This window comes from Anas platyrhynchos, chromosome 2, assembly GCF_047663525.1.
Source record: "Anas platyrhynchos isolate ZD024472 breed Pekin duck chromosome 2, IASCAAS_PekinDuck_T2T, whole genome shotgun sequence".
Lineage (NCBI taxonomy): Eukaryota > Metazoa > Chordata > Aves > Anseriformes > Anatidae > Anas > Anas platyrhynchos.
This window is the reverse complement of record NC_092588.1, coordinates 112,510,222-112,537,478: the sequence shown is the minus strand read 5'-3', so window position 1 is coordinate 112,537,478 and position 27,257 is coordinate 112,510,222. Positions and strand designations below refer to the sequence as shown.

General features: G+C 40.5%; 3 protein-coding genes across 7 annotated transcripts; 1 reads left to right on the top strand and 2 right to left on the bottom strand.

Annotated features, from left to right (window-relative positions):
- Positions 1 to 22: 22 nt before the first annotated feature.
- LOC101803238 (probable 2-ketogluconate reductase) lies at positions 23 to 6,907 on the bottom strand. 3 transcript variants are annotated; one of them, XM_005021191.6, is made up of 7 exons: positions 6,654 to 6,790; positions 5,897 to 6,141; positions 3,915 to 4,299; positions 2,671 to 2,842; positions 1,674 to 1,852; positions 788 to 884; positions 23 to 390 (listed from the first exon to the last, which is right to left on the bottom strand). In XM_005021191.6, exons 2-7 carry the CDS (start codon positions 6,092 to 6,094, stop codon positions 234 to 236), a joined length of 1,188 nt encoding a protein of 395 aa, XP_005021248.4. In that variant the 5' UTR covers positions 6,095 to 6,141; positions 6,654 to 6,790; the 3' UTR covers positions 23 to 233. The 3 variants fall into 3 exon arrangements, with proteins under 3 accessions (XP_005021248.4, XP_038030756.2, XP_005021249.4); XM_038174828.2 differs by having other exon boundaries at positions 1,674 to 1,849; XM_005021192.6 differs by lacking the exon at positions 5,897 to 6,141 and having other exon boundaries at positions 6,654 to 6,907.
- Positions 6,908 to 9,480: 2,573 nt separating this feature from the next.
- On the top strand, positions 9,481 to 18,582 carry TXNL4A (thioredoxin like 4A). 2 transcript variants are annotated; one of them, XM_027451185.3, is made up of 4 exons: positions 9,481 to 9,800; positions 9,965 to 10,138; positions 16,709 to 16,812; positions 17,756 to 18,582. In XM_027451185.3, the coding sequence occupies exons 2-4, from the start codon at positions 9,986 to 9,988 to the stop codon at positions 17,925 to 17,927; spliced, it is 429 nt and encodes a 142-aa protein (XP_027306986.1). In that variant the 5' UTR covers positions 9,481 to 9,800; positions 9,965 to 9,985; the 3' UTR covers positions 17,928 to 18,582. The 2 variants fall into 2 exon arrangements, with proteins under 2 accessions (XP_027306986.1, XP_027306987.1); XM_027451186.3 differs by lacking the exons at positions 9,481 to 9,800; positions 9,965 to 10,138 and adding an exon at positions 11,093 to 11,175.
- Positions 18,583 to 19,545: 963 nt separating this feature from the next.
- On the bottom strand, positions 19,546 to 22,557 carry HSBP1L1 (heat shock factor binding protein 1 like 1). Of its 2 annotated transcripts, none has more exons than XM_027451188.3 (4): positions 22,401 to 22,557; positions 21,953 to 22,019; positions 20,768 to 20,884; positions 19,546 to 19,857 (listed from the first exon to the last, which is right to left on the bottom strand). In XM_027451188.3, the coding sequence occupies exons 1-4, from the start codon at positions 22,443 to 22,445 to the stop codon at positions 19,847 to 19,849; spliced, it is 240 nt and encodes a 79-aa protein (XP_027306989.1). In that variant the 5' UTR covers positions 22,446 to 22,557; the 3' UTR covers positions 19,546 to 19,846. The 2 variants fall into 2 exon arrangements, with proteins under 2 accessions (XP_027306989.1, XP_027306990.1); XM_027451189.3 differs by having other exon boundaries at positions 20,790 to 20,884; positions 22,401 to 22,555.
- Between the last annotated feature and the right edge of the window lie 4,700 nt (positions 22,558 to 27,257).

The following is a 27,257-nucleotide window of genomic DNA, read 5'->3' as shown; positions in this document are numbered from 1 at the left end:
ATTGAAACACATAACTGCTCAGTTTAAAACCTTCAAACAAAATTATCAATTTTTTATTTTTCAGAATTGCAAATGACAATACGGGGTAAGTCGAGTGAGATGACAGCTTTGCAGTATCATGACAACATCATCAGTGCAGAAACAGTTACTTTTTTAAAAAAAATTAAAAGTGGTACTGTAGGAAATAGTGCCTTCTTATAGGTAAGAGATTTAGCAGTGTCATCTGGCCCACATCATTTGGGAAACACTTCACTTGGAATGGGTTGACCATTGAGAACAGCCAGCATATTTGCTATTGCTTCTTCTGCCATCATCTGGACGGCTTGGACTGTTGCAGTTCCAATGTGAGGGGTTATAATGATATTATTTAATTTTAACAAAGGATGATCTCTGCAAGAAACAGAACAAACAGAATGCATTACACATGGAATTTACTCTGTTGCTGTTACATGCCAGTTGTTAAGGACCAAACCTCAAGAAACAGCAATGGCATGTGAAGGTAAAGGTGCCACACACACAGGACGGGCAGAAAACAGTGGGAAGCTCGCTTCCCATTTGTTCTTCCTCTGTATTGGTGTTGTTGTCTAGCTTGTCAGTCAGGTTGGCAAAGAACTTCTAGATTTAGGGAGGGGGCACAGTTTGTCATTTACTTGTGATTGTGCAAGATAAACTGAGGTTCTGCTCTTAAACAGTGAGAGACTCCCCATAGAGATCAAGATTATGAGCACACCTTTGCTCACAATTTAAAACATTTCAGATTAACAGAATGGAAAACCGGTTTCTCTACCTTGGCAGAGGCTCAGGGTATGTCACGTCCAGAGCAGCAGCCCTAATGATGTTATTCTGGAGAGCTTCTACCAATGCATCTTGATCAATAAGTGCACCTGTATTGAAATAATATCTTTCTATCATGACAAGTTAATGAACGCATTTTTACCTGGCAGCGGGAAAAGGTCTCAAGACTCTAGTGAGAAAAATTAAAGGATCTTTGATTTGTTAGAAACTAGAATGTCTGTCTAATAACCATTAACCAAAGGAAACGTAATGAGATTTTATTTATTAACCTTTAATTTGAGGTGTATTTTGGTCTAATGCATACATTTTTTCCTGGGATGTCAGAGATCTTAGTATTTTCCTCGTTTTGATGCCTACTTCCTGTATTATTCTATAGTATTGCTTCCTGTGTTATTATATGTAGAAAATAACTTAATTCCTTTGAGCTTTTCACTCTTTTATCTCTGTTTTGTTTACTAATTTATAGTCTCTCCAGGTCTGCTCTTATATATACTTGTTCAGTACCAGCAGATCTGTAATCCCATGTCAGGTTTCTTTTCCACATAGCTGCTCCAGTTGAAGCTTGTTTTCCTTTGTACCCCATTCACCATTCAACCTTTCATGAAGAATAATGTTATTTCTGCTACGAAAAAAGATGTCTTCAAGTTAAGGCTACAGAGATGCAGAACATCTGCTGTACATTTCCATATTCCGTAGGACCTTTGAACACATGGTATCTGAATTACGGCAAGTCACTAATTTGTAGATTTTCAGCTCTTTTGTGACTCAAACAACACAGGGATATCACAGACTGATGCTGGAGTGTGGAATGCCAACGCAATCAGGTAAAACACAACCTTAACCATGGAACCATAACCAGTTCTGGTAGATATTCCTACCTCGGCCAATGTTTATAAGAGTGGCTGTGGGTTTCATCAGCCCCAGCTCCTTTTTCCCAATCATTTTGTGAGTCTCAGGAGTCAGGTTCACAACCAGCATAACAAAGTCAGATTGCTGCAGCAAGTCTTCCATCTTCTCACAGTAGTGGGCACCAACTGCCTGTTCCTCCTCCTTTCTTCTAAAGAAAAAATACATACACAATTTGACACAAATATTTTGAATTGGCTTTAACAATCAATCAGTCGTAACAGAGAACTTGAGCAGCCTAAATATTAAGAGGTCTGAGGCTAGGATAAAGAAAAAGGCATTGATAAGAACAGATGGCAGAAGGGAGGGAAGGATGTGGCATAGAAAGACCAACAGGACTGAGGAGTGGTAGGACGCTGGTGGAGTTACATAAATGTGAAATCAAAGCACATAGGTGATATTAGGTATAGGGGGCTGGATATGCAGAAGGCCCGTTTCTTTCTCTCCTGCTTCTGTGCCTATACAGTTGCTGTAGACTCTCTCCTTGCTTGACATGTCAGCTAGGTCTTGTGGAAAAGGAATGAAGGGGAAGAAAAGGAATGAAACTATAAAATGATGTGAAGTTAAGATCCTTGGCATTAGTGTGGTGACTGAACTGTCTGCGCTGAGGAAAGGGGTGACAGCTTGGGGGACAGCCTGGGCTAGGCCAGGGATGTTGCCAGAAGCCTGAGAGAAAATTTTGGCAGGACAGGGTCTGGTTTGCCCGAACTACACCTTAAAAAAGGTTAGCACAACCCTTTCTCCAAAAGTACGAATAGCTAACTAGAGAGGAGTGAGCACAAAGGTGAGGAGGAGGTGCTTCCCAGCAGGAGCAGCAGGGAACCAAAGTGAGGATGTGGAGGCATGGTGACATTTCCTCATGTGGCTTACAACTGCCACAAATGACTACGAAGAACAGGGACACAGACCAGAGCTTCCATCACTGCCCCCAGACTTATTTAAGTACACACAGGAAATAAACATTTTTACCTCTGCTTCCTGTTGTGGTACAGGATCTTCATGTCAAAGGCTCTGGCTCTCTGAGCCACTTTATATCCAATTCTGCCCATCCCGATGATCCCAAGAGTCGCCCTGGAAACTTCAACTCCCAGCCAGTCAACAGCAAAATACTTTGTGTGTGGAGAAATTGCTATCTGGGAGCCTGAATGTAAAAACACGCCGAATGGGTACAAATCAATCATAAATTCAGGTTGGGAATCAGAAGAAAAGAAAAAAATTCTCACTGTCACAGCACGGTTCAGAAGCACTGTTTAAAAAATGTCCTAACTAATTTAAAGGTGAATTTTGACCAGTTTATGGACAGGCCTGGATGGTGCCATTCCCTGCAACAGCCAAGACCAGATCCAGTGACACAGAAGGGCTTCCAGAAGGTGGTATCCTCCTGGGAGGAACTGCTTCCTCAGGAAATTAACCTTTAGTGGCTGGAATATTTTTTCTGAAGATCAAAACTAGCTTCTGGGTCATTTACCACCCCACAAGCATTGACTTCACATTTTTTTAGCAGGGACAAATCTCACCATCTATCTGCTGGACCATAAACCAAAACAGCCGTACTGCTTGAGTGGGGTTGAAAGTACAGCGCAGATTCCAGCTCTGCCAGGGATCTCTGTGAGGTTTTATACATCAGACTCGAGGTTCAGCAAGATGCAACAGTGGTAAACATCAAGGGAAAAGAGGAGACACTTCATACTCAGGTATGCAGCAGTGATAACAGAAATTCTGAGTCTCAAGACAGAGGCAATCTCATCTCTGTTGTCTCTCTTGTCTCTACTGACACCTTCCTCCCCCAAAGGGCATTACACAGCAAGGGCATGGGGAGAAAGGATCTACATTTAGGCACGTAACTTAAGGTTGGTGGTGCAGTTTGAAACATTATCAAAAGGATTATCATCTGTTCCACTAATAATGCTGGTGCTACTCTCAAAATAAAGCCCATAGGTTTAGACAAACTCTTCACAGAAGAGGGAAAAAATGAAGAGCTGTACTTATTCCTGCTCTAGAGATGTAATTGAAACAATGGTCTTACTCTTGTCACTATTGCCTTAAAAAGAAGTGGGACATGAGAAAAGAAGAGGCCTCTGAAAACAGAGTCCTCAGAAAGTTTTTTTCTTGTAAAGGCATCCCCAATATCGATTCTGACAGATCATCTGTAACATAGGAATGTGAGATATGCCAAAGAAATACATAAGATCCAGGAAGATTTAAAATATTACCTTCAACTAGTCTTCTGGCAGAGGCCAGCATCAAGGCCATTCCTATGTCTGCTGTAGAGTCAGCAACGGCATGTGGGGTATTGGTGACTTTCACACCAAAGTTAGAAATCATTTTCAAGTTTAAATGATCCACTCCAACCCCAGAGTTTCCAATTACCTTTAAATTAGGCAAACTTTCTAGAAGTTCCTGGTCAACAGTTGGCCTGCACTCAGACACAAAAACGGATTGGATTTTTTTGCTCATTTCTTTTTTGTTTGCAAGAAACTCCTTCATGGTGATAAGGCAAAAGTGTTTTTTCAAAAGTGCTACAATATTTTCTTGCACACCATAAGTTCCTCCAATATCCAGAATCAAAAGACCCGGCAACTCCTGTTCTGACATGGCCTACAATAGAGGAATAGGAGAAATACACCGCTGTTTAGTAGAACATCCTTAAAACAGTGACGGTATATCAATCGTTTAAATTCACATCTGTAAAATAGGAAGGTAATGGAACCTAATACTCCTTTTAATAATACAGAATAAATCCACTATCATGTGATACTAGCATGTTCTTACATTAGAAATGTTCCAGTATCTTCATTAAGTGCTGGATTAGGCTGTAACACCAAGGAATATCCACCCCATTGGATCTAAATCCAGTTTAATTTCTACAAGGTGCTCTTAAATAGTTTCATTTTAGTCCTGAATTCATACTGATTTCATACAAATCTGGTAGCTTCTCAGTCTTATTCACAAGTTCATTATATGAACAGTGGTATGAAACTTCTGCTAGAAAATTGCTGAAAGTTTCCGTCTATTGATTACAGCTCGTGAAGTTGTAGGTAGTGTAGGGAGGCACTGGGGCTCAGACAGGTCTGACAAACATCTGTCTTCAATGGCTTGGGTCTAAAAAATCTGCACAATGAAGGATCATCATTGGACAACTGCTACACTGCTTGCCTTCAGTGTTTTAAATATCTTCACCTAAACTTACCTCCTGCAAAATTTAGCAGTAAAAGTCAATCTTTTGCACACCCGTGCCTACATGCTGAACCACTGGGGAAGAGCACTAAAGGTGACAGTGTAAGTCCCACTGATAACAGTCCTTGATACTAGAATTTTTCACTTTCCCAGAAATTTTTGAGACCAGTCTTGCCTGCAACAGACCATGCAAATATATTGTATCCTGCAACCATACAGCAAAAAAATATTGAGTTCTTAAATATATCTCATCTATTTCTTGCCAACTGAAGTCTTTTGAAATCAGCCAGCCCAACATGGTTGTGAAAATTGTCCAAATTTCCCCAGCTGTAGTCTGCATATTTATTAGCGTATTACACAATATGGCCTTAGAAGAAGAAATTAGATTCATTCTCCAGAAATGACCCATAAAATAAAAGACAAGATTTAATGTCATATTGTGACAGCGTTATCCAGCTTTGTGATGCTACTGAAGAAGCTTAATCAGACTGGGTGGCAACTAAATCTTCTGCAGTTACATCATGGAAAACTCTTTAGGTACTGGACATGATCACTTGGCTGGCAGATGCCACTAGAGCAGGATTGTATTATGCCATTTGCTTTCATCATCATTTCCTCCTCTGGTATAATACACCACTCAAGATGGTCATAGTCAAACCCATGTTTATTTTAGAAGCACCTTCTAAACTTTGGAAAAGTTTAGACTCATGGGGAAGCCACAGTACAACACATCAAGAGCTGATTTAGCTTTAAACAAACCATGATTCTATGATTCTATGATCTTGTTCACACAAAACAGGCTAAGTCACATATAATTACTCTGCTCATTACTGTGGATATGCTGAGTAAGCCACAGTTTCAGCCACGTTTGACGTGGACGGGAACAGACTGCAGCCTTGGTTCAAGAACTGGGCTTCTGCAAGTACCAAGTACAATATTAAGAAATTATATTGATAGCAGTACTGTAAATACATTTAAGGAAATCTTGCAGAGGGAAAGGGGCTCTCCAGATACTAACCTTGGTCTGAGGAGCACTTAGTGATCTTCCTCCAGCACTACCTGCACCTGTCTTGTACCTCTGTCTGTATGCCACACTTCTGTGAGGGCGGTGTCCATGTGAAGCAATAACTGGATGAATACCTTTATAAGCCAAATTTGGCTGGCCAGCCATCAAGTGAATAGATTTTAACAGATTGAATGCTTTGCTCCTGAGCATAATTATTCAGATATAGGATGTCTTGTCCAGTGTGCTAAGTGTAACACCTGTTAAGCATATGACAATTTTGGTTTTGGACTAGTATCATCTGCAGTAGTGCTGATTTATTTATTTATTTATTTATTTTAAGCTGCCTCTCCACTCATTTTCTATTCACATAAAATTATCTGCTTTCATGTATCTGTACATCCATAACCAGATATAACATATTGTTAAAATGTATGTGCACTGATATCAAGTTCAGGTCCTTGCACTGCAGAAAAAAAAACTTTCAATATGTGACTGATTGAGACAAATAGGCAAATAAACAAGACTACTTGTACTTATTAGCTTCAGTGTCACTGTTTTCTTACGCTAGCCTTATTTCTATTTTGGAGCTTGACTTGCTACTTACTTTCAGATTCATTGACTGGCACTGCTCTATGACTTTATTTAGCCAAATCATAGCAAAACAAACATCCACATTTTTTCCTCTCTCTGCTTTCAATTGAAATTAACAGTGTATTTTACCCAGAATAAATTCCCCCCACTTACTTAACTACAGAAGAAAACTAATTACCTTGATAACCACCAAAGAATTAACCTGGACCGGTTCCTTTCTGACGATGTTTTCTTTACAGCTAAATCTCGCGGCTCCCGGAGGAAACAAACCCGAGCAATTTCCTGGTACTTGCAACACGCAGCCTCTAGCCCCCTCTGCCACCTCCGTGCCAGGGCCAATAGCTGCTTGCAGTTCCATTCCGCCAGCAGGGGCACGTCCTCCCACAAAAATTTCAGCCCCTGGCTGCTACATGAGCTTGCTTAACTCTTGCTCTGCCTGGTTTTGTCTGGGGGATATATGTATCTGGTAAAGTCTCTAAACGCTTCCAGAGAAAACCACGACATCCGGCAGAAAACTGACACAGCCTGGCCCCCGGGTGGGAGATCACCACTTGCTTCTGTGAGGCCATATGAAACAAGAGTGCCCTTATCTGAAATGAACCTAACTTCTCCTCTCAGTTTTGAAACTTAATTTTCTAGAAAGGACATCCCATCTGATACTGTAGAACAAGCACTTTTTGGTACTCTTTTTTTTTTTTTTTGAGAGAGAGAAAGAGAGAGTTTTGCAACTCTGTGGAAAATAATTTGGTACAAATTCCACCTACCCTTCTAGGACTATTCTCCAAAGCACAAGTTCAGGTTTGTGTGGATTGTGTTGAAAATATGCATTTCATTTCTCCTTGCCTGCTGCAAGCTAACCTTTTGAAAGAGTTCACATGTACATGTATATATGACTTTCAGGAAGCAAAAAGATAGGCCTGAGATGCCTTCTCTCAAATATCAACTCAGTTCTTTCGAAACCTAATGCTGGCAATGCAATTGTCCTGGTTTCACTACTGATAACTTCAACCTAAATATTTACCCAGTATGTTCACGTACCAACCTTTTGGTCATGGGAGGCTGTGGTGGTTTTACTCAGATGGGCAGCCAAGCTCCACCACAACCGCTCTCTCATTCCCTCTCCTCAAAGGGAAAGGGGGAGAAAATACGATGAAAAGGGCTCAAGGGTTGAGACAAGGACAGGGAGATCGCTCAACAATTATTGTAACGCGCAAAACAGACTCAGCATAGGGAGATTAATATAATTTATTACTGTTATAAATGAAGTCTCAACTCAATCTGAATTTAGTAATATTTATAAAAGGAGTATTTATAAAAGGCAAGTAAACAGTGTTGGGTGTGCGGGGAGTCTACACTCCACCAACACGCACACACAAACATCAAACATTCTAAATATACAGAACATTGCTTTTACATACTAAACCCGAGTATGCCTATACATATGTACAATCAGAAAAGGTAACAAACAATCCTTTAAGTTCCATGACTTAACAGTCTCCATTTTCCATTGCTTTTGAACAATATGTCTTGCTTTAAGTTGTCAAGCAACTTGGTCTTCGGGCCTTATGTATCCCATTCTTCCCAGATCGAAGAAAAGCATATCCATCTCCTTTTCAGGGCCAATAGGGCCTGGGTCAAAAGGCACGTCCAGGTCAGCAGGGGGCAGAACAGCAAAAGCCTTCGATGGCAGTCATAGCAGAGGGGCTGATGGCGTAGCAGTCGGATCAGTAAAGGAGCCCGCAGCTCCCTCACTATCTGGCAAACCACACGTTTCTGACTGTGGTCCCACATGGCTCTTTAAGGCCTCAGAGACTGCTCGCCAGGTGCTGAGCAATCCCACTGCAACCTTGTCGTTTTTAGTTGCAGAGTCCCACACCTTGACCTCAGTTTGGTCCCATATTTCAGGATCATAAACTGTCTGATTGTTAATAAGGAGAATAAGCTGTAAGGCTACCAGGACAGTCTTTGTTCCTAAGGACGTATGACTCCCCATAATGCACAACTGCTTAACAGTGAGGGGCAGTTGTGTGCTGGGTCCGCTTCTCTCAGCTTGAGCTTCCCAGCTCCGGTGCGCCCATTTCCAGTGACTTTCTGTATGAGCTTCTCTGAGCAGTTTGCTGAGTTTGGCCGAACCTATCTTCATGAGGCGATCAATGTGCCTGTTCCCGTCCTGGTCACCGTTCTGCCAGCTTGTTCCTTTTTATTCCTTCTTTCTGCTTCTTTATCGATGACATAACTTCATTATATCGTGTTGCCTTTTTTATCTTGAGGGCAGGCTCCCCTCTTATTCCCTTCTCCCCACAGCAGTCCTTTTCAAAAACAACTTTTCATTGGTCAAACAACTTTGCCTATAACAACAACGGCAAACACCCAGAAACTTCCACGCCTCAACGGCTGGAGAACAAGCAACCCAGTGGGAGGCTGTACTGATACGTACAGTACATGGCACTTCACGGTGAGGGTGGTGGAGCACTGGAGCTGCCCAGGGAGGTTGTGGAGTCTCCTTCTCTGGAGATATTCGAGGTCTGTCTGGATGCCTACCTGGCCCTTGAAAGATGGGGCAGCTTCTGGATTCTTCTCGCAGAGGGCAACCCCTGCAGACCCCCACTACCAGAACCTTGCCACGTAAACTCAATACAAAGGAGGCAGGGCATAAGGTACTTAGATATGAGTACTAGCAGGAGCAGGGCGCTGCAGCTTCCAAGGACAGGATCAGCTTGTGGTATAAAATATATGGGAAAGAAACACAGAAGATGTATATGCTGTTGTGATCCACAAGGTTAAGATATATCTGTATTTTCACCCAGCATTCAAGCCACAATTACCACTAGCTCAATCATTAATTTGTTTATTTGTCACAGGTTTATTTGTTTATATGGTCACAGGTGAATGTACTGAGCAAAAAATCCATAACCAGAAAACGCATGCTGCTCTCCGTGTTGCAGTACCTCCTTGACCAAATCCAATGGAGGCACAGGAAGTTTTTAAGATCCATAAAGTGGAAATCAGAAGCAGAAATTAGGAGAAGGCTGAGGTGACCTCCATGTTACTGGGCTGCGCCAGGCACCTCAGCACAGCTCCACACCCCTCGTGAGAGGGGGGAACGGCTGTGGATGTGTCTGTGTGTCAGCACAGCCTGCCCAAGCGCCTGGAGCGAGCACCTCCACGCAGCAGGGACACCCCCACAGCAGCCATCCCCCACCTCGGCCCGGAAGCACACGTTTATCAGCAGGGCGCCGGGCAGCGCTGACTTTTCTCGTCATTTCCCCTGCCTGCAGGCAGCGCTTGTGCCGCCCGGTCCCGCCGAGAGAAGGACGCCCACGGGGTGAGGGAGCCGGAGCCGGGGGAGGGCTGGGGGGGGGTCCCGCGGGTGCTGTGGAGGGGGCGGGCGGAACCCGCTGCCGGGGGCCGCAGCCGGAGGGCTGTGGGGGGGCTGCCCTTGGTCGGGGAGCCCCTCTCAGCTCTCGGGTGGTCGCTGTCGTCCCTCAGGCCGGTCGCCTTCCCGTCAAGATGTCGTACATGCTACCGCACCTACACAACGGCTGGCAGGTGGACCAAGCCATCCTGTCGGAAGAGGACCGTGTGGTGGTCATCCGCTTCGGGCACGACTGGGACCCCACGTGCATGAAGATGGACGAGGTGCTGTACAGCATCGCCGAGAAGGTAAACCCGCAGCTGCACCGCGGGGGGGTTTAAGTGGCGTATGCTGAATCTGAGGTGGATTGCAATTTGGTTTGTAATTTGGTTTCCGGAGAGGTATTCCTGCAGTAGGAGGTAGCAATGGAGCTGTTGGGCTTGGTAGTAGGACTGTCATGACTGTAGGTAACACAGCGCTATCGCTTCACAGAGTACATCGTAACTTTAGGTTTCCATTAAAAGTTACATTCATATTGACGCTTAAAAATGGTAAAATCCTGGTGAATTAACGACTAGTGTTAATTAATATATCGGTGATACTCTTTGTGGAAATAAATGGCGCTCTCTTGAGATGCATGGGCCGAAGTCAACTTTAGGAGCAAGATGCTGAAGCTGTTTTCAGACAGAAACTGAATGCCTGCTGACAGCTGGTTTCTTGCTCAAGAAAAGGATATTGAAGAAAAATTAGACTGTGTTTACATACTCTAAAAGGCAAATCAGACCTGATCGTGTGTTTAGTAAAGGTTTTGCACGGTGATACGTGTAGAAAACAGCTCTTCTCTAACTGAATCACACAGAAAGCAAGCAAGAAATCTGAATTGGAAGTGGTTACAATTAAACTTGGGATTCAGCTGTTTTCATGTCAAATTATGTGTAGTCCATAACTTACACATAGATCTTCTAGTGGTATTCTCCTTTCTATTCTAATGGTGTTGTTAAATAGATGTACTTCTGTCTCTAAAATCCCTATGTTAAGTATCTATGTCTGTAGTGAAATGTTAAGACGTGATAGAATACCGTAAGGAGTTGTGACATCATTTAACTTCGACTTTTTTTTGTGTTTAATGTGGTGGGAGTGTCTGAGAGCACTTTTAGTATTTACTTTTGGCAGGATGCTTGGCAATCTAGCAGACGTTTTGGCAGTTAGGGGTGATGGGGGGATGAAAGAACAATGTAACTTGTTATTTAAAAATCTCCCTCTGCAGAATTGGCAGATTAAAGGGGGAGATCCTTCCTCATCCTCTTGCTTACAAGCCATATTCGGATCTCTGCTGGTTTAAAGAGTGAGTAAATGTTCAATTGTACAGGTGTTTATACAGAGAATAATGCAGAATGTTAAGATGCTGTAATTACATGCTACATTTGAAGAAAACACAGCCATATTTTCCTCTTTTTTTTTGCTTTTGTTTTACATTTGGGGTAGCAGTAATATTATCTATACTTTAAAATATGAAATCAGGTGGGCTGATTTGCTGGTTTTTATTTTTATTTTTGAATCCTTTTGGGGAAAAGAAATCAGAACACCATATGAAAATTCAAAGCAGATTATTTTCCCTGAAATGTATTCCACTTATAGTTAAACTGTATTTTTTTTCAGTGTTAAACATGAAAAAAGGCAAGGTTTCAAAGAGTTTCAAAACAAAACATTTTAAGATGTTGGATGTTTTGGTTGAAACCTAGACAAAACAAAAATCTAAGAACTTGAGTTTCACCAAATTCCTGTGGAACACCTTTTTTTTTTTTTTTTTTTTTTTTTTTAAGAGAAGGCTCAAAATGGCAAAAGCCCATTCCTTGCAATAATTTGTTTTGGCTGCTAAATTTCTTTATTACCTTTTCTTTAAACTAATATACAAATCCTGCCCTGGTTTGAAACCAGCTCACTTCAATGAATACATTGTATTGGGTGAGTGCTGCATTAGGGAAGATTGTTCAAATGTCTTGCACTTACTTAACCACAATCAGAAGCGTGAACAGCTGTGGCTTTTGCTCAAACATTAGTTGTACTTCTGCCTTTCTGTTAAAGTTAGAGGAAAATGGGGAGTGGGAGGAGAAGAAAAGAAAAGGAGGAAAAAATAAAACACAAAACATTGGCATTATAGTTACTGGTGTTTATCGTTGAGCAAAGCTGATCCATTTACTTTAGCCTATGTTTTTCAAAATTGTTAGCTCTATGCATTGCATTTAGTAGTATAATGTCTTTCTCTTCTACCATATAAAATTAATACCTAAACTTACAGCATAGTTGGAATGAGAAAATTGTCTAATGACAATGCAGACCTTCAAGTTTCTACTTAACAGTGTTCGCAGCCTCTTTCAGTTCAGTAGTGCAAGTCTGCTACGCTTCTTCAACTTGAATCAATTGTTTCGAAAGCTATTCTCATTTCCTCTTCCCCCTCCCCTCTGTGATTTCTTTGTCCATGGGACATCTAAACATGAAAATAAAAGTCTAGAAACTTTTTAGGAAGATACTAGTTCTTGACTCAGATTTCTTCAGGTATTTATGCATTTTGGGCCACAAGCGAAGAGAAATTTCTTCTTATTTCTTCAAGAGAGTTGAAATTATAACAAAAAATGCCTTTACCTCCGCCAGAAATGCAAAGAAAACTAATGTGATCCTTGCAATTCTTCCTAGTCATTGGTCGTTCTGTGGCACTCTGATGTAGGCATGCATTAAATTTATTTGAATGATATTGTTAATGAAATTTTGCAGGAGAAATGATATTTATTTTATCTGGCATATGATTTTTCCCGTATTTGCATTTTTTTATTTACCAGCTAAGTGTGAGACAGGATCTACAGAATCTGTATATTAAGTTCAGCTATATCTGATGTTAAGTGTCCTATATATTCCTCTGCTTTATAGTCTTGAGGCACTCCATTTACAGATTAAATAGTAGTCCACTGAAACAGACACAGTTCTGCAAAGTATTAAAATACTGGCCTGTAACTATGGTGAGGGAGTAATATACTTTTGTTTCTGTGTATATTTGCTGAATAACGTAGATTAATATGTGAAACTACTGTAATTAAGGGGAAAAAATCAAAACAAAACCAAAACTCAATCTATGAAAATAAGTTTTGTTGAAATTTTGTACCTGTGTTGTTGTCTGGCTTTTTATCCCCTGTTCTCTCCTGTCCCCACGGAGAGCAGCTACAATGGTACAGTGGTCTTGTCAAAGTTTTGAATTGAAAGACGGATAAAGGATGTCATAAATAAATACACCTACATGATCTCTCTTGTTTTTCTGTTGAAAATGGGTTTTTATCTTCAGGTGTTGAAAAAGCGGTACTGTTTGAAAGAAGGTAGATCCAGTATAGTTTTTTTTTGTTTTTTTTCCAGAAAGAAGCAAACTTACTATATTGCAGTGTGTGTTACAAGGTTAAGTACTTTCACAGTAAACTTGGGTTGTTACATGTTCAGCTTCTAAAATGCTACAGGATTTTTGCACACTGCACAGCAATTTTTTTGTTTAAATTTGGTACCTTAGTGTGGAGTCTGAATTGTTACAACTTTAGCCGCTTTTACAGTGCGGTTTGCTTCCTCAGAGCTGTGTTTAATTCTTGCTCTGAGGTCCCGGTATCGTATCTGTAGTTACAACTTAAGTCAGAAAGAACTTCTAAGCAGCTGCTGCCTTGAAATGATAGCAAAGCTTGTTCTGGCTTGAAGTGATAGCAAAGGGATGTAGTTTTGAACTGACAACTCTCTGGAGCAAGGATTCATGTTGCGATGGATGGGGAGAAATTAAGATATATGGAACAAGTCTCCGTATATTTAATAGCTCAAGTATAGATGAACTCCTGCTTCTGTGCCAGCTTGAATCCAGAAAGACTTGAATTGCTTTAGCTTAAATGAAGCCTAGGTTAACCAAGTCTTACAAAATAGAGCTAGCTCTATAGGAAGGTAGCTCAGATGCTCTGTACTACTGTTTTTGTTCCAATACAGTGGCTGAGGTAGTAAGCACTCCTTCAGGCTGTAAAGCTGGTCAGTACTGTGTAACGAGACATTTGAGTAGTTCTGCAGGGCTCGTCTCTAAATAGTGTTGAAATAAAATGCCTCTCAGTGACAAGCCTGCTCAGTCTGGCATGCCACTGAACAGCAGATACTGTGGCCACTGTGGTGCTTTACTGCATCACCCTTTCCATTTTTAGCCTCTTACCTACTTCTTTCTCTATTTCATTCTTAGACCTGAATGCCAACCTTCTGTTCCATATGTTGTAGGGTTCTGTGGCAAGGCCCATGTCGTGGGTAAATTTGGCAGCCAGTGCCCAAATACAGAACAAAATGTATCCTTTTTCAAGGCAATTAGAAGCTAAGTGGCTTCAGAGGGGTAAATGCTGTAAACTAGTATCTTTTCATTGTGGTGCTTGATTCTAGATCTGAAATTAATTCATCAGATCTGAAATTAATAAACAGAGGGGAAAAATACAATTTTTAAACCTCTGAATTAAAATTTAAGTCTTCTATCTAGCTTTGAGGTCTGCTTTAGACATCAGAAAAGGTTTTGAGCAAGCCACTGTGCGTCATCAGTTCCACTTCTTTAAAGCGAGTAGCTTTGATTCTTTTATTTACATGTAGGAGAGAAGGGAGATTCAGTTAATGTCTGAGATACTTGGATTATGTTGGTAACTTGCATATATGCTGTGCAAAGGTGATTCAGATGAAACAGTTATTTTTAGTTAATAATTTTAAAGTATCTGAGTTTCAGAAAACATGATAACACATTCTTTAATTCTGGTTCTCTTTTCTAAAATCTTATGCTTCTGGGGCTCATTAATAGTGACAAGCATTTCTGGTTCTGCAACAGCTTGACTAAATCAAGTGTACATAAAATAAAACTAACTAAAAGTTTTGTTGTTCTAATGAATTCTATGTGAAGCACAAAGTTCTTGGAAGTAAAATCTTAGTTTAATACTTGTAGTAATACTTGGTTTAACTTAAAACCATTTTCGTCTCCAAATTAAAAACAACTGTCCAAAGATTGTTTAGCTTATAAGAATCGCCAAATTCTTGTGTTGTTGCAGAAATTGCCACGCACAGTAAAGCTGTGCTGCTGATGCGAATAATACCAGTAGGATGGAAGGAGAAATAAAAGGAGAAAATTAAAATAGGTTACTTTTTTAAACCTGTGTTTTGCCTCCTAAGGCTAACCAGAGAGTAACTTCAGTCAATTCTTAATAAAATTGTTCATTTTGAACATTCTCTTAAGTTTCTTAGAAATATTTAATGTAAAAGTGAAGTGAGAATGAATAATCAATTCAGAGAATGTTTAATCTGGGTAACTTGGGTTTTAAGGCTTTACCTTTTGACTGGTTTGGAACATTTTTTAAATGGGATGGTTTCATTAGATTACTGGTATAATCTAAGATTATAAATGGCTCCATAATAGCACAATAAAAACTATTTAAATGGTGCTTCAGCCCAGAAGAGATTTGACTTCTTTTCGCTACTTATTTTGAAAATATTTTTGAAAATAATACTTATTTTCATTTTTAATGTGTGGTTGTTTTATATAATGCAGAAACTGTTTTGAAGTCTGATAAAATTTATTTACTATGTGCTGCTGTTTTTTTTTTTTTGTTTTTTTTTTTTTGTTTTGTTTTGTGAATGAGCATCTCCACACTTTCTCAACTGAGATGTTTGCTAGGATGTTTTAAGTACAGGATACACTGTGCGTAAGATTTTTTTCATGCAGTCTAATCCTGTTTTCTGGGCTAAAATAAAACACCTTTACATCAACCAGAAATTACGCTTACCATAGAACTTCCAGACACTTGATAGCAAAGGTAGTAAGTAAAAAAGCACTTTGAAGCAGTAAGATTGTCACAAATCTTAGACCAGTTACACTTCAGGCATTGCATAGTCAAATGGGAAGGATGAAGTTGGTGTTTGTATGTAAGGATGGAGGCAGAGTGCATCCATGGAATAGTGCATGAATATGTGATTATATACCTTGAAGGTCTGTGTAATCTAGATGCCTGCAGTCATGTATTTAATTTATGGGTATGTATTAACTTCTGATGTACCTTCCCGTGTATAAACTAAGTTTAGAAACTAAGGCCTAAGGCTTCCTTATGGTCAAACGTGCTCTGTATAGAAAACAAAAACATGACAGTTTTCATTCAGGAATTAAGACATTCACTGTGAAATTAAAGGCGAAGAATCTGGAAATTCTGGAAAATGAAAACCTATCTTAACCAGAATTGCCTAAAGAACAGCTTCTCATCAGGGTATTTTTTCATAATCAATTAAAATTTCAGTCTCCTGTTTTCAGCTTTACTACTGTCAAAAACATTAGTTTTTATTACTAAATTATCAGTTTTACTTTCATTTAATGAGCCCAGTTAAATTAAATAGTTTAGAGAAAATATGCTTGGAGGTAGGCACCAAGACATTTTAGGTGATTAATTTTCTGGAGTGTGTAAGCAGCTGACAACAGAGGTAAAATGTATAAATGGGTAAAATGTGTCAGCAGTTCTTTTTTTTAAAGTTACTTATTTAGAGCTGCGCATGTCACTGTAAGGTCACAGCTGTATACAAAAGCTTATTTCTCTGGATGTTCATTTAGCACAGTCACTTTCCATTTGAAACTGGATGTGAAATTACCATATTGGCTGTATGTAAGGGTATTTTCTATGTGATTGGTCCTTGTGCATTTAAAAAGAATGACAAGACTGTTTACTGTGATTTCCTGACTTAGTATTTTGTAAAAATAAACGTTGCAATTAGGAAAGCCTAAGTCTTTTAATCGCTAATACAATTAATCAAAGGCTTGTTAATATATATTGCTTTTGTATTTCCTGTTTTCTTTTGCTTAGGTGAAAAACTTTGCTGTTATTTATCTTGTGGATATCACTGAAGTACCAGACTTCAACAAGATGTATGAGTTGTACGATCCCTGTACAGTCATGTTTTTCTTCAGGTACATGATGGTTTTTAAAATATAAGTCAACTGTGAATGTGTTCTTAGTACAGTGCCTCAGTAGAACTATAGATCATTTCTAAATGCATATCTGCATGCTGATGCTTATGTTTATGTTGCTCTAGAAAAGAACAAACTCTTCATCAGAGTATAGTGATAGGAAAAGGGGTAATTGCTTTAAACTGAAATGTAGATTTAGATTAGACATAGGAAGAATTTGTTACTGGGAGGGTAGTGAGGGTTTGGAACTTCTTGCCCAGAAGAGTTGTGGATGCCCCATCCCTGGAGGTGTCCAAGGTCAGGTTGGATGGGGCTTTGAGCAACCTGCTCCAGTGGAAGGTGTCCCTGCCTGTCACGGGAGGGGTTTGAAATAGGTGATCCTTAAGGTTCTTTCCAACTCAAACCATTCTAATATTATATGACTGAATAGGCAAATGACTTGTTTGCCAATTAGCATTGTAACAGTATTTTGATGATAATGAACAAATTAGTGATAGTGAAAACTGTTTTTATTATGCTTTGGGTATAGTTGTAACTAAAAAAAAAATAATTATAGAATGCTGCAGTAATACAGGAGTCAACCTTGTCAAACTTGCTCTAAAGATATATCCAAAGTACTAAAATTTTTCGAGCCATGGCACCTACTTTGATAAGTGTGGGATTCTTGTGTTAGATGGTAGTGGGAAAGAAATACAAATAATGAGGAATATACTGAAGAGTAATTGCATTGAGGAGCATGTTTGCAATCTTTGTTTTAGCTTTAGGAATAGGCAATAAAATGTCACTTTGAGGGTGACAGGAACGGATACTTTGACACTTATTATAACCTCATTGTTATAAGGTTTCTTTTGAATCCTACAAAGCATTCTTATGAGGGATAGATAAAGTTTCTTTTTGAATTATAACTCTATTAACCTGTTTGGTTTCTTCTCTCCCTGTAAAGGAACAAGCACATCATGATTGATTTAGGTACAGGTAATAACAACAAGATCAACTGGGCAATGGAAGATAAGCAAGAGATGATTGACATTATAGAAACTGTTTATAGAGGAGCCCGAAAAGGTCGAGGCTTGGTGGTATCGCCAAAAGATTATTCCACTAAATACAGATACTGACACGTCTTTGGGGCAGCCTTTTCTTTTAGCCCTGCATCTACTGAAATTTATTATTGTGTATGTGCGTACTATATATATGTCTATTTAAAACAAAAATAAACAAAACAAAAAAAAAACACAAATTGTTCAACTTTGAGCATATTTGAATTATTTAAAAGCTTTGAATTTTGTTTTAAAAAGGTAGAAGTCAAATCCTGGAACTGTCTGACTGCAGTAATACTGTAGCTGTTTTTTGTTTTTTTTTTTGTTTTTTTTTGACTTTTACTCTGTGTTGACCTTTTGGTATGATGCATTTTTGTACACAAAAAGCCTGTTTGTAGAAAAACATTTCAATTGTCTTTGCTTGCTTTTGTTACATAAATATCTGGGAAAATTATAGTGTAGCTTTTTTAAGAAGAATAAAACGAGGTCCACTGATTTGCCTTAATGTTCTTTAAAGTTGAGAAAGAAAACAAATGTAATTGGATGCAAAATCTTGAAGATAAAGGCTTGTCACCTTTTTGTGGATTTTCTTGCATAGTGTCTTGGTCTTTTGTATCCAGTAACAAAAGGGAATATACTAAGGTGCATTTGTTAATATTTAACAAAGCTAAATAAAAACATCTTCAGTGATCCCCCACCCCTCAATCAACTTAATAAAGTTGTGATGGTGGAATTTTCGTTTTCATGGTGATTATGTATGCTAGTCATTTCAAATACATCGTAGTAGATTCTGTTCCAAAGGGTAGTTGCAGTTCTGGACCTGGTTGCATAGTCAATGCTTAAAGAAAGGATGAACTGTGCTTTCTCTAGAGCTGAATTTGTCTAATGGTAGAGCAAAGTGTTTATATACTCATGAAACTTGGATTGGATTCCACTGTGGTATGGCTTTTGAAGTTTCCATGCATGTTTCTGGTAACTTCTGTTCCACAGTAATGGAGTCACTGTCGGTTCGTTATTTGCTTTTTGTTACTGCTCTTTGTTTGTTTTTTAAACTGATACATGAATATTTAGAGAATTAATGAAAAGCAAGCCAGACTGCAAGAAATGAGGTACGTGTGTTTTGAATCCAGTTTGTCACAAAATGAAGTGTTCAAAATGGAATTTATATTTCTGTTGTCCATTCTTAACAGAAAAGTAAATAGTATTCAAACTACTTCAAAGGTTCTATCAAACTAGCTTAGTATACAATGTTAAAGAATGGAATTCAGTCTAGTTATTCTTAGAGTTGCTTCCATGAACCTAAATTGAAAACTTACTCTGTTTGTTACTGTCTAAGCACACAAAATTCATTAATGACTCAGTTGCATATTCTGTATTGCCAGTTGCTTACAGGCTTATCCATAGAGATAGAGTTTTTATACTTTGTCTTCCCAGTGATTGCAAAGCTGATCTATAGTGTGATCTCAATCCGTGTGATTGATTTAGCAAGATGTTGTAATATGGTTAGGCCATACCTATCTTGGTACTCAGATGATAAACCAGTTCAACAAACTAGTCTAGTGGATGGCAGCTTTGTTACAGTTGGGTACATTTTCTAATGTGAAGAATTTGAGCATCAAAATGGCACATGCAAGTTGAAAAAGTATTGTCATAGAAGGAGCTTGTTATTCTGAGAACACTTAAGAATACAACAAAGAAACATGATGAAAATTTTAATATTAAATGAAATTCACTTTCTACATTGAAAAAGTTTGTGACTGGTAAGCTTGCTGTACAGGATAGTTTTGTATCCATAATATTGCTTTTGCCTCCCCTGAAATGAGCGGTTCATTACCCATTACAGGAATTACAGTTTGGATGAATAAACCCAGCTTCTGTCATGGCATGGTGCAAGCGTGTTGGTTTCCACTGGTACGTTTTGTGATTGATTGCAAGCAATGACGCATTCCCTGATTCAGTGCAGTGCTGTTCTCCCTTTATCTTTCTTGATCACATCCTCATTTCAATGCTGCAAAGAAACAGTGAATAAGTAGGTTAGTGGTTTAATTATTCATGAATGTGATTCAGCATAAAATAAGATCTCTATACAGTTAAATATACAGTTAAATACATCTTCATGAGACTCTTTCCATATTTGTAAAAATAATTTCACAGCTTATCACCAGGAAAAAGGCAAGATAAATAGATACTGAAATTACTTCAACATATTTACAGACATTTCTGTCTTTCACTGCATAAGCAATCTCAGTTGGTTTAAATCAGTAAAGCCTGCAACAACAGGAAGAAGGCAACATCAGCGCGTACAGAACTCTAAAATGATGCTGAGATAAATACCAAAAAACACCAGCTAAGGCATACATCTGGGGGGATTGTTTGTAACAGACAGCAATATAAAATCTAACATGCAGCCCACCTACTCATACTACCAAGTATTTGACAACAATGTTGTTAACTTCCTCGTTAACTTCCACCTCGCATTTTACTGCTGCAAAGAATACATTATTGCTCTGTTCTGGGCAAGGTGTTTATGAGGTGTGCTCTGAGTCACACTGGGAAGCTGTAGCAGGTTTAAAAGAGGTGTACATAAATTTATGCCATAGAGAGTCCTCAGCCACCTCTGTTAGCATACTTGAGAGACAGGACTAGTGGACAGGAGTGCTTTAAGCCACACACATTTTCTTACAAATATACAGCCTCAGTTTACATATTTTGGATTAGTTTGCACAACAAGCTATAGTTTGGGTTCTTCTGCAAAAGTGGTAGCATTTTTTGGCTCTTGTGGAAAAACAAATCCAAGGTAATTTTAAATATTTTAAATACATTCCCAGTATATATTAAAATCCAAGTAAATACATAAACACTACTTTCATGCTAGGTGCTGCCCATATTTCAAAACTGAGTAGAAATACATATAATACAGGAAAAGTAAAGTTTCTTTACTCTTGACTCTTCATCGGTATTCTCTATCCCAGCCTCTGTCATTAGGTCAGCAACGTGCTTCTCAAGGTCATCAATGCGCTCGCCCATTTCTTCCAGTAAGAAGTTAAAGATAGCTAAGAGATATGAATGCTATGATTGCATTTTTTTTATTATTCTATGAGAAAAATACGGAGCTTTCTTCCAGATGCCTCAGCCTTTTACTTACTCATGTTCAACATTAATGCAAGGTGAAGCTCACAGGTATAGCACAAGGCTGTATTATAACAAGACAATCCTACTTTCTCCTGAAACAGGGAAGCATTCCAGTTCTAAATGTTATCACATGCTTTCCTGTCTGCCTGCGAGTGAACTAGAGTATCTTCTGTGTAAAAGATTGTTTTCTGTCCAAGGAACTATTTTAGGTAATGCCATATGGTCAATATAAATAATCAAGATATAACTGCTGTTAAACATTTATTTTTCTTCTTTATACTAAAGATGCAACTTCCTGAAAGTGGGGAGTTTCAGAAGAGTAAAATGTGGTGAGCCTGTAGTTTCAGAAAGCAGAGATAGATCCTGTTAACCACATCTAAGGAGAAAGCTCAGTGACCCTTCATGTCTTGTTTTCTTTATCTGTGCTTATCTTCCCAAACTCAGGAGCCTAACAGAGTTGTTTCTAACCCACCAACACACAGTGTTATGCTAATTCAAATGCATTTTTGAAGATGTCTCTTTTTTTAAATGTACCTTCAGAATAGTTGCACATAATCTGTCCTGTACTTTACTTGAAAGCTAGAACTGATGCAGAGACTAGCTCACTGGGACTGATCCAGTCTTTAGGAAAACCTTTTTTAGGATTTCCTTAGTAAAGGGAAAAAAGAAACAGGGTACAGTTCAGCTGTCTTTATATCACAGGTATCTAACTACATCAATCACATCTTAATTTGATATTCTGAAGAAGCACATCCTGATTTTAAAAAGATCGACAACAACGACAACAAAAACAACAAGACTTTACATCTATTTGTTAATGAAGGGAACGGAAGGGAAGGGAAGGGAAGGGAAGGGAAGGGAAGGGAAGGGAAGGGAAGGGAAGGGAAGGCTAACCCTGTGGAGGAGCTACACCTCCAGAAGTTACAAAACTTGGCTCACAGGGCTAGTAACCCAGATTAAAAAGAGGATATTTCTCAGCGTTATCTTTTCAGTCAGAGCTTCAAAATTCTCCTGCAGCTGACACAGCAGGCTCTCCGCCTGGGAAAAAAAGAAACGACGAGATAAAAAGCAGGAGGGTCCCAGCAAGGACAGCAGGGGGTCAGCCCTCACACAGCCGCGGCTCTCGCTCCCTTCCTCCCTCCCTTCCTCCCTCCCTCGGCCGGCCTCCAGCCGCAACCCCCATACCTCCCCGGCTCCCCGAAGGGAAAGCCGCTCTCCCCGTGGCCTTTTCGCCTTCTTTTTCCATCCTATTCCTCCAGGGCAGCCTCTCCGCTGCGGGCGGGGGGGGGCCCGCTGAGGCCGCCCCAATACGAGGCAGGCGCCTGACAGGGGGGCACCCAGCCCGGCCGGGCTTTCCTCGGAGCATCCCCGACCCGCTTTAGCCCCAAGCCCCCCGCAGGAGCCAGCACCCGAGCTCACCAGCTGCGGGAGGGCCCCCGCTCCCGGCGGCTCGGCGGCCGCCATCGCTCGCGGTGCCGCCTCCCCTCCCCGCCAGGTGAGCGCCCCGCCGGGGCCGGGCCGGGCCGCGTCGCTGCCTGCCCGCCTGCGGGGGGCTGCAGGGAGCAGGTTTTGTCCAAGACGTTGATTTATTTGTAAGGTGTTAGGGGTAGAGCTGGTGATTCCTCACCTCTCTCTTCACTGTAAAACTTAAGAGGTATGGCAAGGCTGGAAAAAATGGTCTCATAAACGTTTATGTTACAAAACAACTATTTCTATTATGTCACAAAATAACTATTTCTGGTTAAAAAATCATTAAATTTTGTCTACCTGTAATTTTGTCTACCTGTGGTATGCCAATTTAAATAAAGAAAAACATTTATCGATTAATAAGGCCCAAGCTTTTTTTTTTTTTTTTTTTTTTTTTTTTTTTTAGTTGTTGTTAGTAAGTTTGTTTCCTTTTTCCTTGTAATTAATTTTGTAATACAGACTGGCCCAAATACCAGTGCTCTTTGAAGCTTGTTGCACCAGGACTTCTAAGCAGGCAGGACCAAAGGCATGGAGGAGAATTGCGTGCTGCCTCCTAGCAGCCCAGCTAACACGTAGGTCACCCGTGGTTTTCAATGTTGCGGCACAAAAGCCTCCCAGTCTATCTATTGCAAAGGTGTCTTACTGTAAGTAGAGTATTCCAGGTGCTGTAACTGTTGCCTGATGCAAATGAAGAGGTTTTCAACTTACAGTGCCTGTATAATTAGAATATTACTGTTGGGCAATAGCTTTCCTTAGTCTGTTTTTCACAGATGTGCCAAATACGTAACAGTGCTTTCCTACATAATAATTCTCTCTGCTGAGCTAGTAACCTGAAATGCTGGGAGGGTTATCTTTTGTAAGTCTACCAGTCGGTATCTTTCTTAATAAACATAATTGTTTTCCCTTTTGACTTTATCCTGCCTGATTTAGGAGGGAGAGGTAATCCCTGTGGTGAGATTCTGGCATCAAAACAAATCTCCCCTTTGCTACCTGCTTCCCATTATCATGGCATCTCCTCTGTACATCCTTATCTTCCTATTCTTGCAGATTCTTCTCCTTGCCTTTCTTGTTGTAGAAAGAAAAATCAAGCAAGTTTTTCAGAGTTCGAGTAATCTACCAGTATCCCACTGCTCTAGAAGGCTTCCAGATAAAACAATGTGAACAATAAATCTATGTTGATATTCTTTGCAAATGCAAAGAATATGTAGCAACTCACTGCATCCACATAGCTTTTTCATTCTGTTGCATAAATAATAAGAAACAATTTTTGTTTCTTACATGTTTATTAGTTGCTAATAGATCTCCCTTCCCTTAGGAGTAGATAGTAGAGCTGTACTGCTTTTCCATTTTTACTCCTGATAACAACAATAGTCTTGCTGGTTTTCCCACTTGCCAGAACAACTACGTAAGCTTCCCTCTTATGCAGCTGCATTTTCCCCTTGAGGCAGTTGAAAAGGTTCTGGCTCCTTGGGTCAAGCTATCTTGAATAAAGGCATAGAGTCCTGTTTGTGGTGAAGAGCTTGCAGATGTACAGAAACATCTGGAAATATGGAGGATTCATCATAGAAACAACAAGCTTGTGAGAATTGCACTAAATCTCTATAGCACAACATTTTAGCAATGGCTAGGTGGGGTCTAGAGGGGAAGACATATGAGGAGTGGCTGAGGTGCCTTGGTTTGCTCAGCCCAGGGCAGAGCAGGCGGAGGGGAGGCCTCATGGCGGCCTGCAGCTCCCTCACGAGGGGAGCGGAGGGGCAGGCCCTGAGCTCTGCTCTCTGGGGACAGCGACAGGACCTGAGGGAACGGCATGGAGCTGGGACAGGGGAGGGTCAGGCTGGGGGTTAGGGAAAGGTTCTGCACCCAGAGGGTGGTTGGGCACTGGGACAGGCTCCCCAGGAATGCGGTCACGACACTGAGCCTGTCAGAGTTCAAGAAGTGTTTGGACAATGCTCTCAGACACATGATGGTCAGTCCTGCGTGGAGCCAGGAGCTGGACTCGATGATCCTTGTGGGTCCCTTCCAATTCAGGATATTCTGTAACTCTGAAACATGTAGCTGTGTATGGCTAATACAAAGCTGTTTTTATGAAGTAGAAATAAAAGTGTTTATAAATTAAAAAAAAAAAAAAATGGTTGTGGAAAAAATCCAAAGTTCAGCAAACCTAAGGACAGAGGGGACAAACAGAGGACAAACAATTTTGCTTAGCAAAGAGTATATTTAAAATAGCATTCTCAGCTTGGCCCTGTTATCCACTGTTCTCTCCCTCCTTAAAGGGCTTAGCTTCTCAGAGTTGAGCTGTTACATTCATTTCCAGGGTTTGAAATCCAGCAATGTAAATGAACCATATTTTAAAAACAGTTGTCCATGTTAGGAGTGCATTCGTGGGCTAACAGAACCTGAGCAAAAATCTTTTTATTTTTTTATTGGTTTCAAAGGCATAGGTTTAGATGAGAACCAATAAACAGCCAGTGCTGCTACTATTTATGAGTATTTACTCCAATAAGTAAAGAACAATTCATTTATTAAAAGGGAAGTTGATGTTGGTAATGAATACAAAAACAGATCTTGAGGGGGGCAGACAGAGGAAGAGATTTGACAATGTAAATTCAATTCCCATCCAAAATAGACTCTATGTTACTTTATTTCAGAAAAAAGTCTTGGACTTTAGTCTCTTTCAATTTAAAAATGTCCTTGGTGTGAAGCACAAGAAGTAAAAATAAAAATGGGTTGACCTAGAAACTGGGGAGCCATCTTCTTACATCCTATTTCAGAATTGCAGGCCTGTACTGTGAACCCTTCAAACTGTGGTTTTATGATAGCCAGAGTGTACTTGCTCTTTCTTAGGGAAATTCCAGTCCCTCTCATTCTGGAAGGAGATGTCAGGGCAGCAAGATAGGAAGTAAAAATATGTTTAAGCATTTACAGTTCTACACTCTGTCAATGCCATTACTATAAGACACGGTGCTGTAAAAGCCTGCAGTGTGGAGAAAGGAATTGTTTTGTAGAAAAGTGCTATTCTTGCTGTTCAGATGTTATGTAAAGTCCCTTCCCTCTCCTCTTTGCTGACAAATGAAGTTTTATATAACAGGGGTCAGGAATCCTTCAGCTGTATTCTTGGAGCACGTCTGGCTGAAGGCTGCTATGGAGCAGTGGTGGTGATGGAGAGAGAGCTTCCCAACAACAACAAAACAACAAAAAACAACCCAAACATGTGTTTGGTAACAAAGAGATCAGGAAATTTAATCTTAAAATGAGACAGGAAGGCAAGCATTCCTGGGACACCAAGGTGTGGTAGCAGCTTGTCATACTGTAGATCAGAAGGCGGTATGCAAATCATGCTGCAGCTTTTGGGGGTTTTGCATTTTTTATTGGGAGGGTGGCACAGGCACGAACAATTGTTAAAATTTTATTGTGAAGAGAAGTGGTCTAGGTACAAGCTAGTTCTTGCACCACAGATGTGCTATTTCTGCTACCAAATTGTACAGTTGGGTGTTTGAGTCATGCTTTGTTTGGTCTTTCCCTGTCTGTTAGGAAGTCTCTCTTACATCACAGTTTGCAGTCATTGTTCGGAAGGATACAATGTGCAGAAAAAGCATCTGGCACTGCTAGGTAATCAGATTTTGTATGTTGAAATCCTAAATGTAGCTGGTGTTTCTTGCAAGCTGTGAATGTTTATTTCTCTTGACTCGGCATAATCTAGTTCACTGAAAACTTGTTCCACTGGAATACTCACTGGCGAAGGCATCAGTTTTCTTTAATCTGGTAACATCAGTAGAAGTTACGTTATTGTTACTTGAAAGTATGAAAAGGTGTGGTGAGCGAAATGCAAATGCTTCAGGCATGGAGAAGAGGAGTTGAGGTCAGCAGTGTCTGACAGATCTAACACTTCTTTGAAAGGTGAGTCATTTGAGGTGAACATTAAAAACTTGTGCATGTTTCAAATTTCAAATTCTGCGTCTCTGAGGAGAAAGAGGTAATTCCATTGGTCAGGAAACCTGATTCCTGATTGCCACGTTCTGCCTTCAGTCAAGAAACTGGCTGCTCTTGGCTTGGACTGGCGCACGCTTCGTTGGGTTAGAAACTGGCTGGATAGCCGGGCCCAGAGAGTTGTGGTAAATGGAGCCAAGTCCAGTTGGAGGCCAGTCACTAGTGGCGTCCCCCAGGGCTCGGTGCTGGGGCCGGTCCTCTTTAACATCTTCATCAATGATCTGGATGAGGGCATTGAGTGCACCCTCAGTAAGTTTGCAGATGACACCAAGCTAGGTGCGTGTGTCGATCTGCTGGAGGGTAGGAAGGCTCTGCAGGAGGATCTGGATAGGCTGCACCGATGGGCTGAGGTCAACTGTATGAAGTTTAACAAGGCCAAGTGCCGGGTCCTGCACCTGGGGCGCAATAACCCCAAGAAGAGCTACAGGCTGGGAGAGGAATGGCTGGAGAGCTGCCAGGCAGAGAAGGACCTGGGAGTGATGGTGGACAGTCGGCTGAATATGAGCCAGCAGTGTGCTCAGGTGGCCAAGAAGGCCAACGGCATCCTGGCTTGTATCAGAAACACTGTGACCAGCAGGGCTAGGGAGGTGATCGTCCCCCTGTACTCGGCTCTGGTGAGGCCGCACCTCGAGTACTGTGTTCAGTTCTGGGCCCCTCGCTACAAGAAGGACATCGAGGTGCTTGAGCGAGTCCAGAGAAGGGCGACGAAGCTGGTGAGGGGCCTGGAGAGCAAGTCCTATGAGGAGCGGCTGAAGGAGCTGGGCTTGTTCAGCCTAGAGAAAAGGAGGCTCAGGGGTGACCTTATCACTCTGTATAAGTATA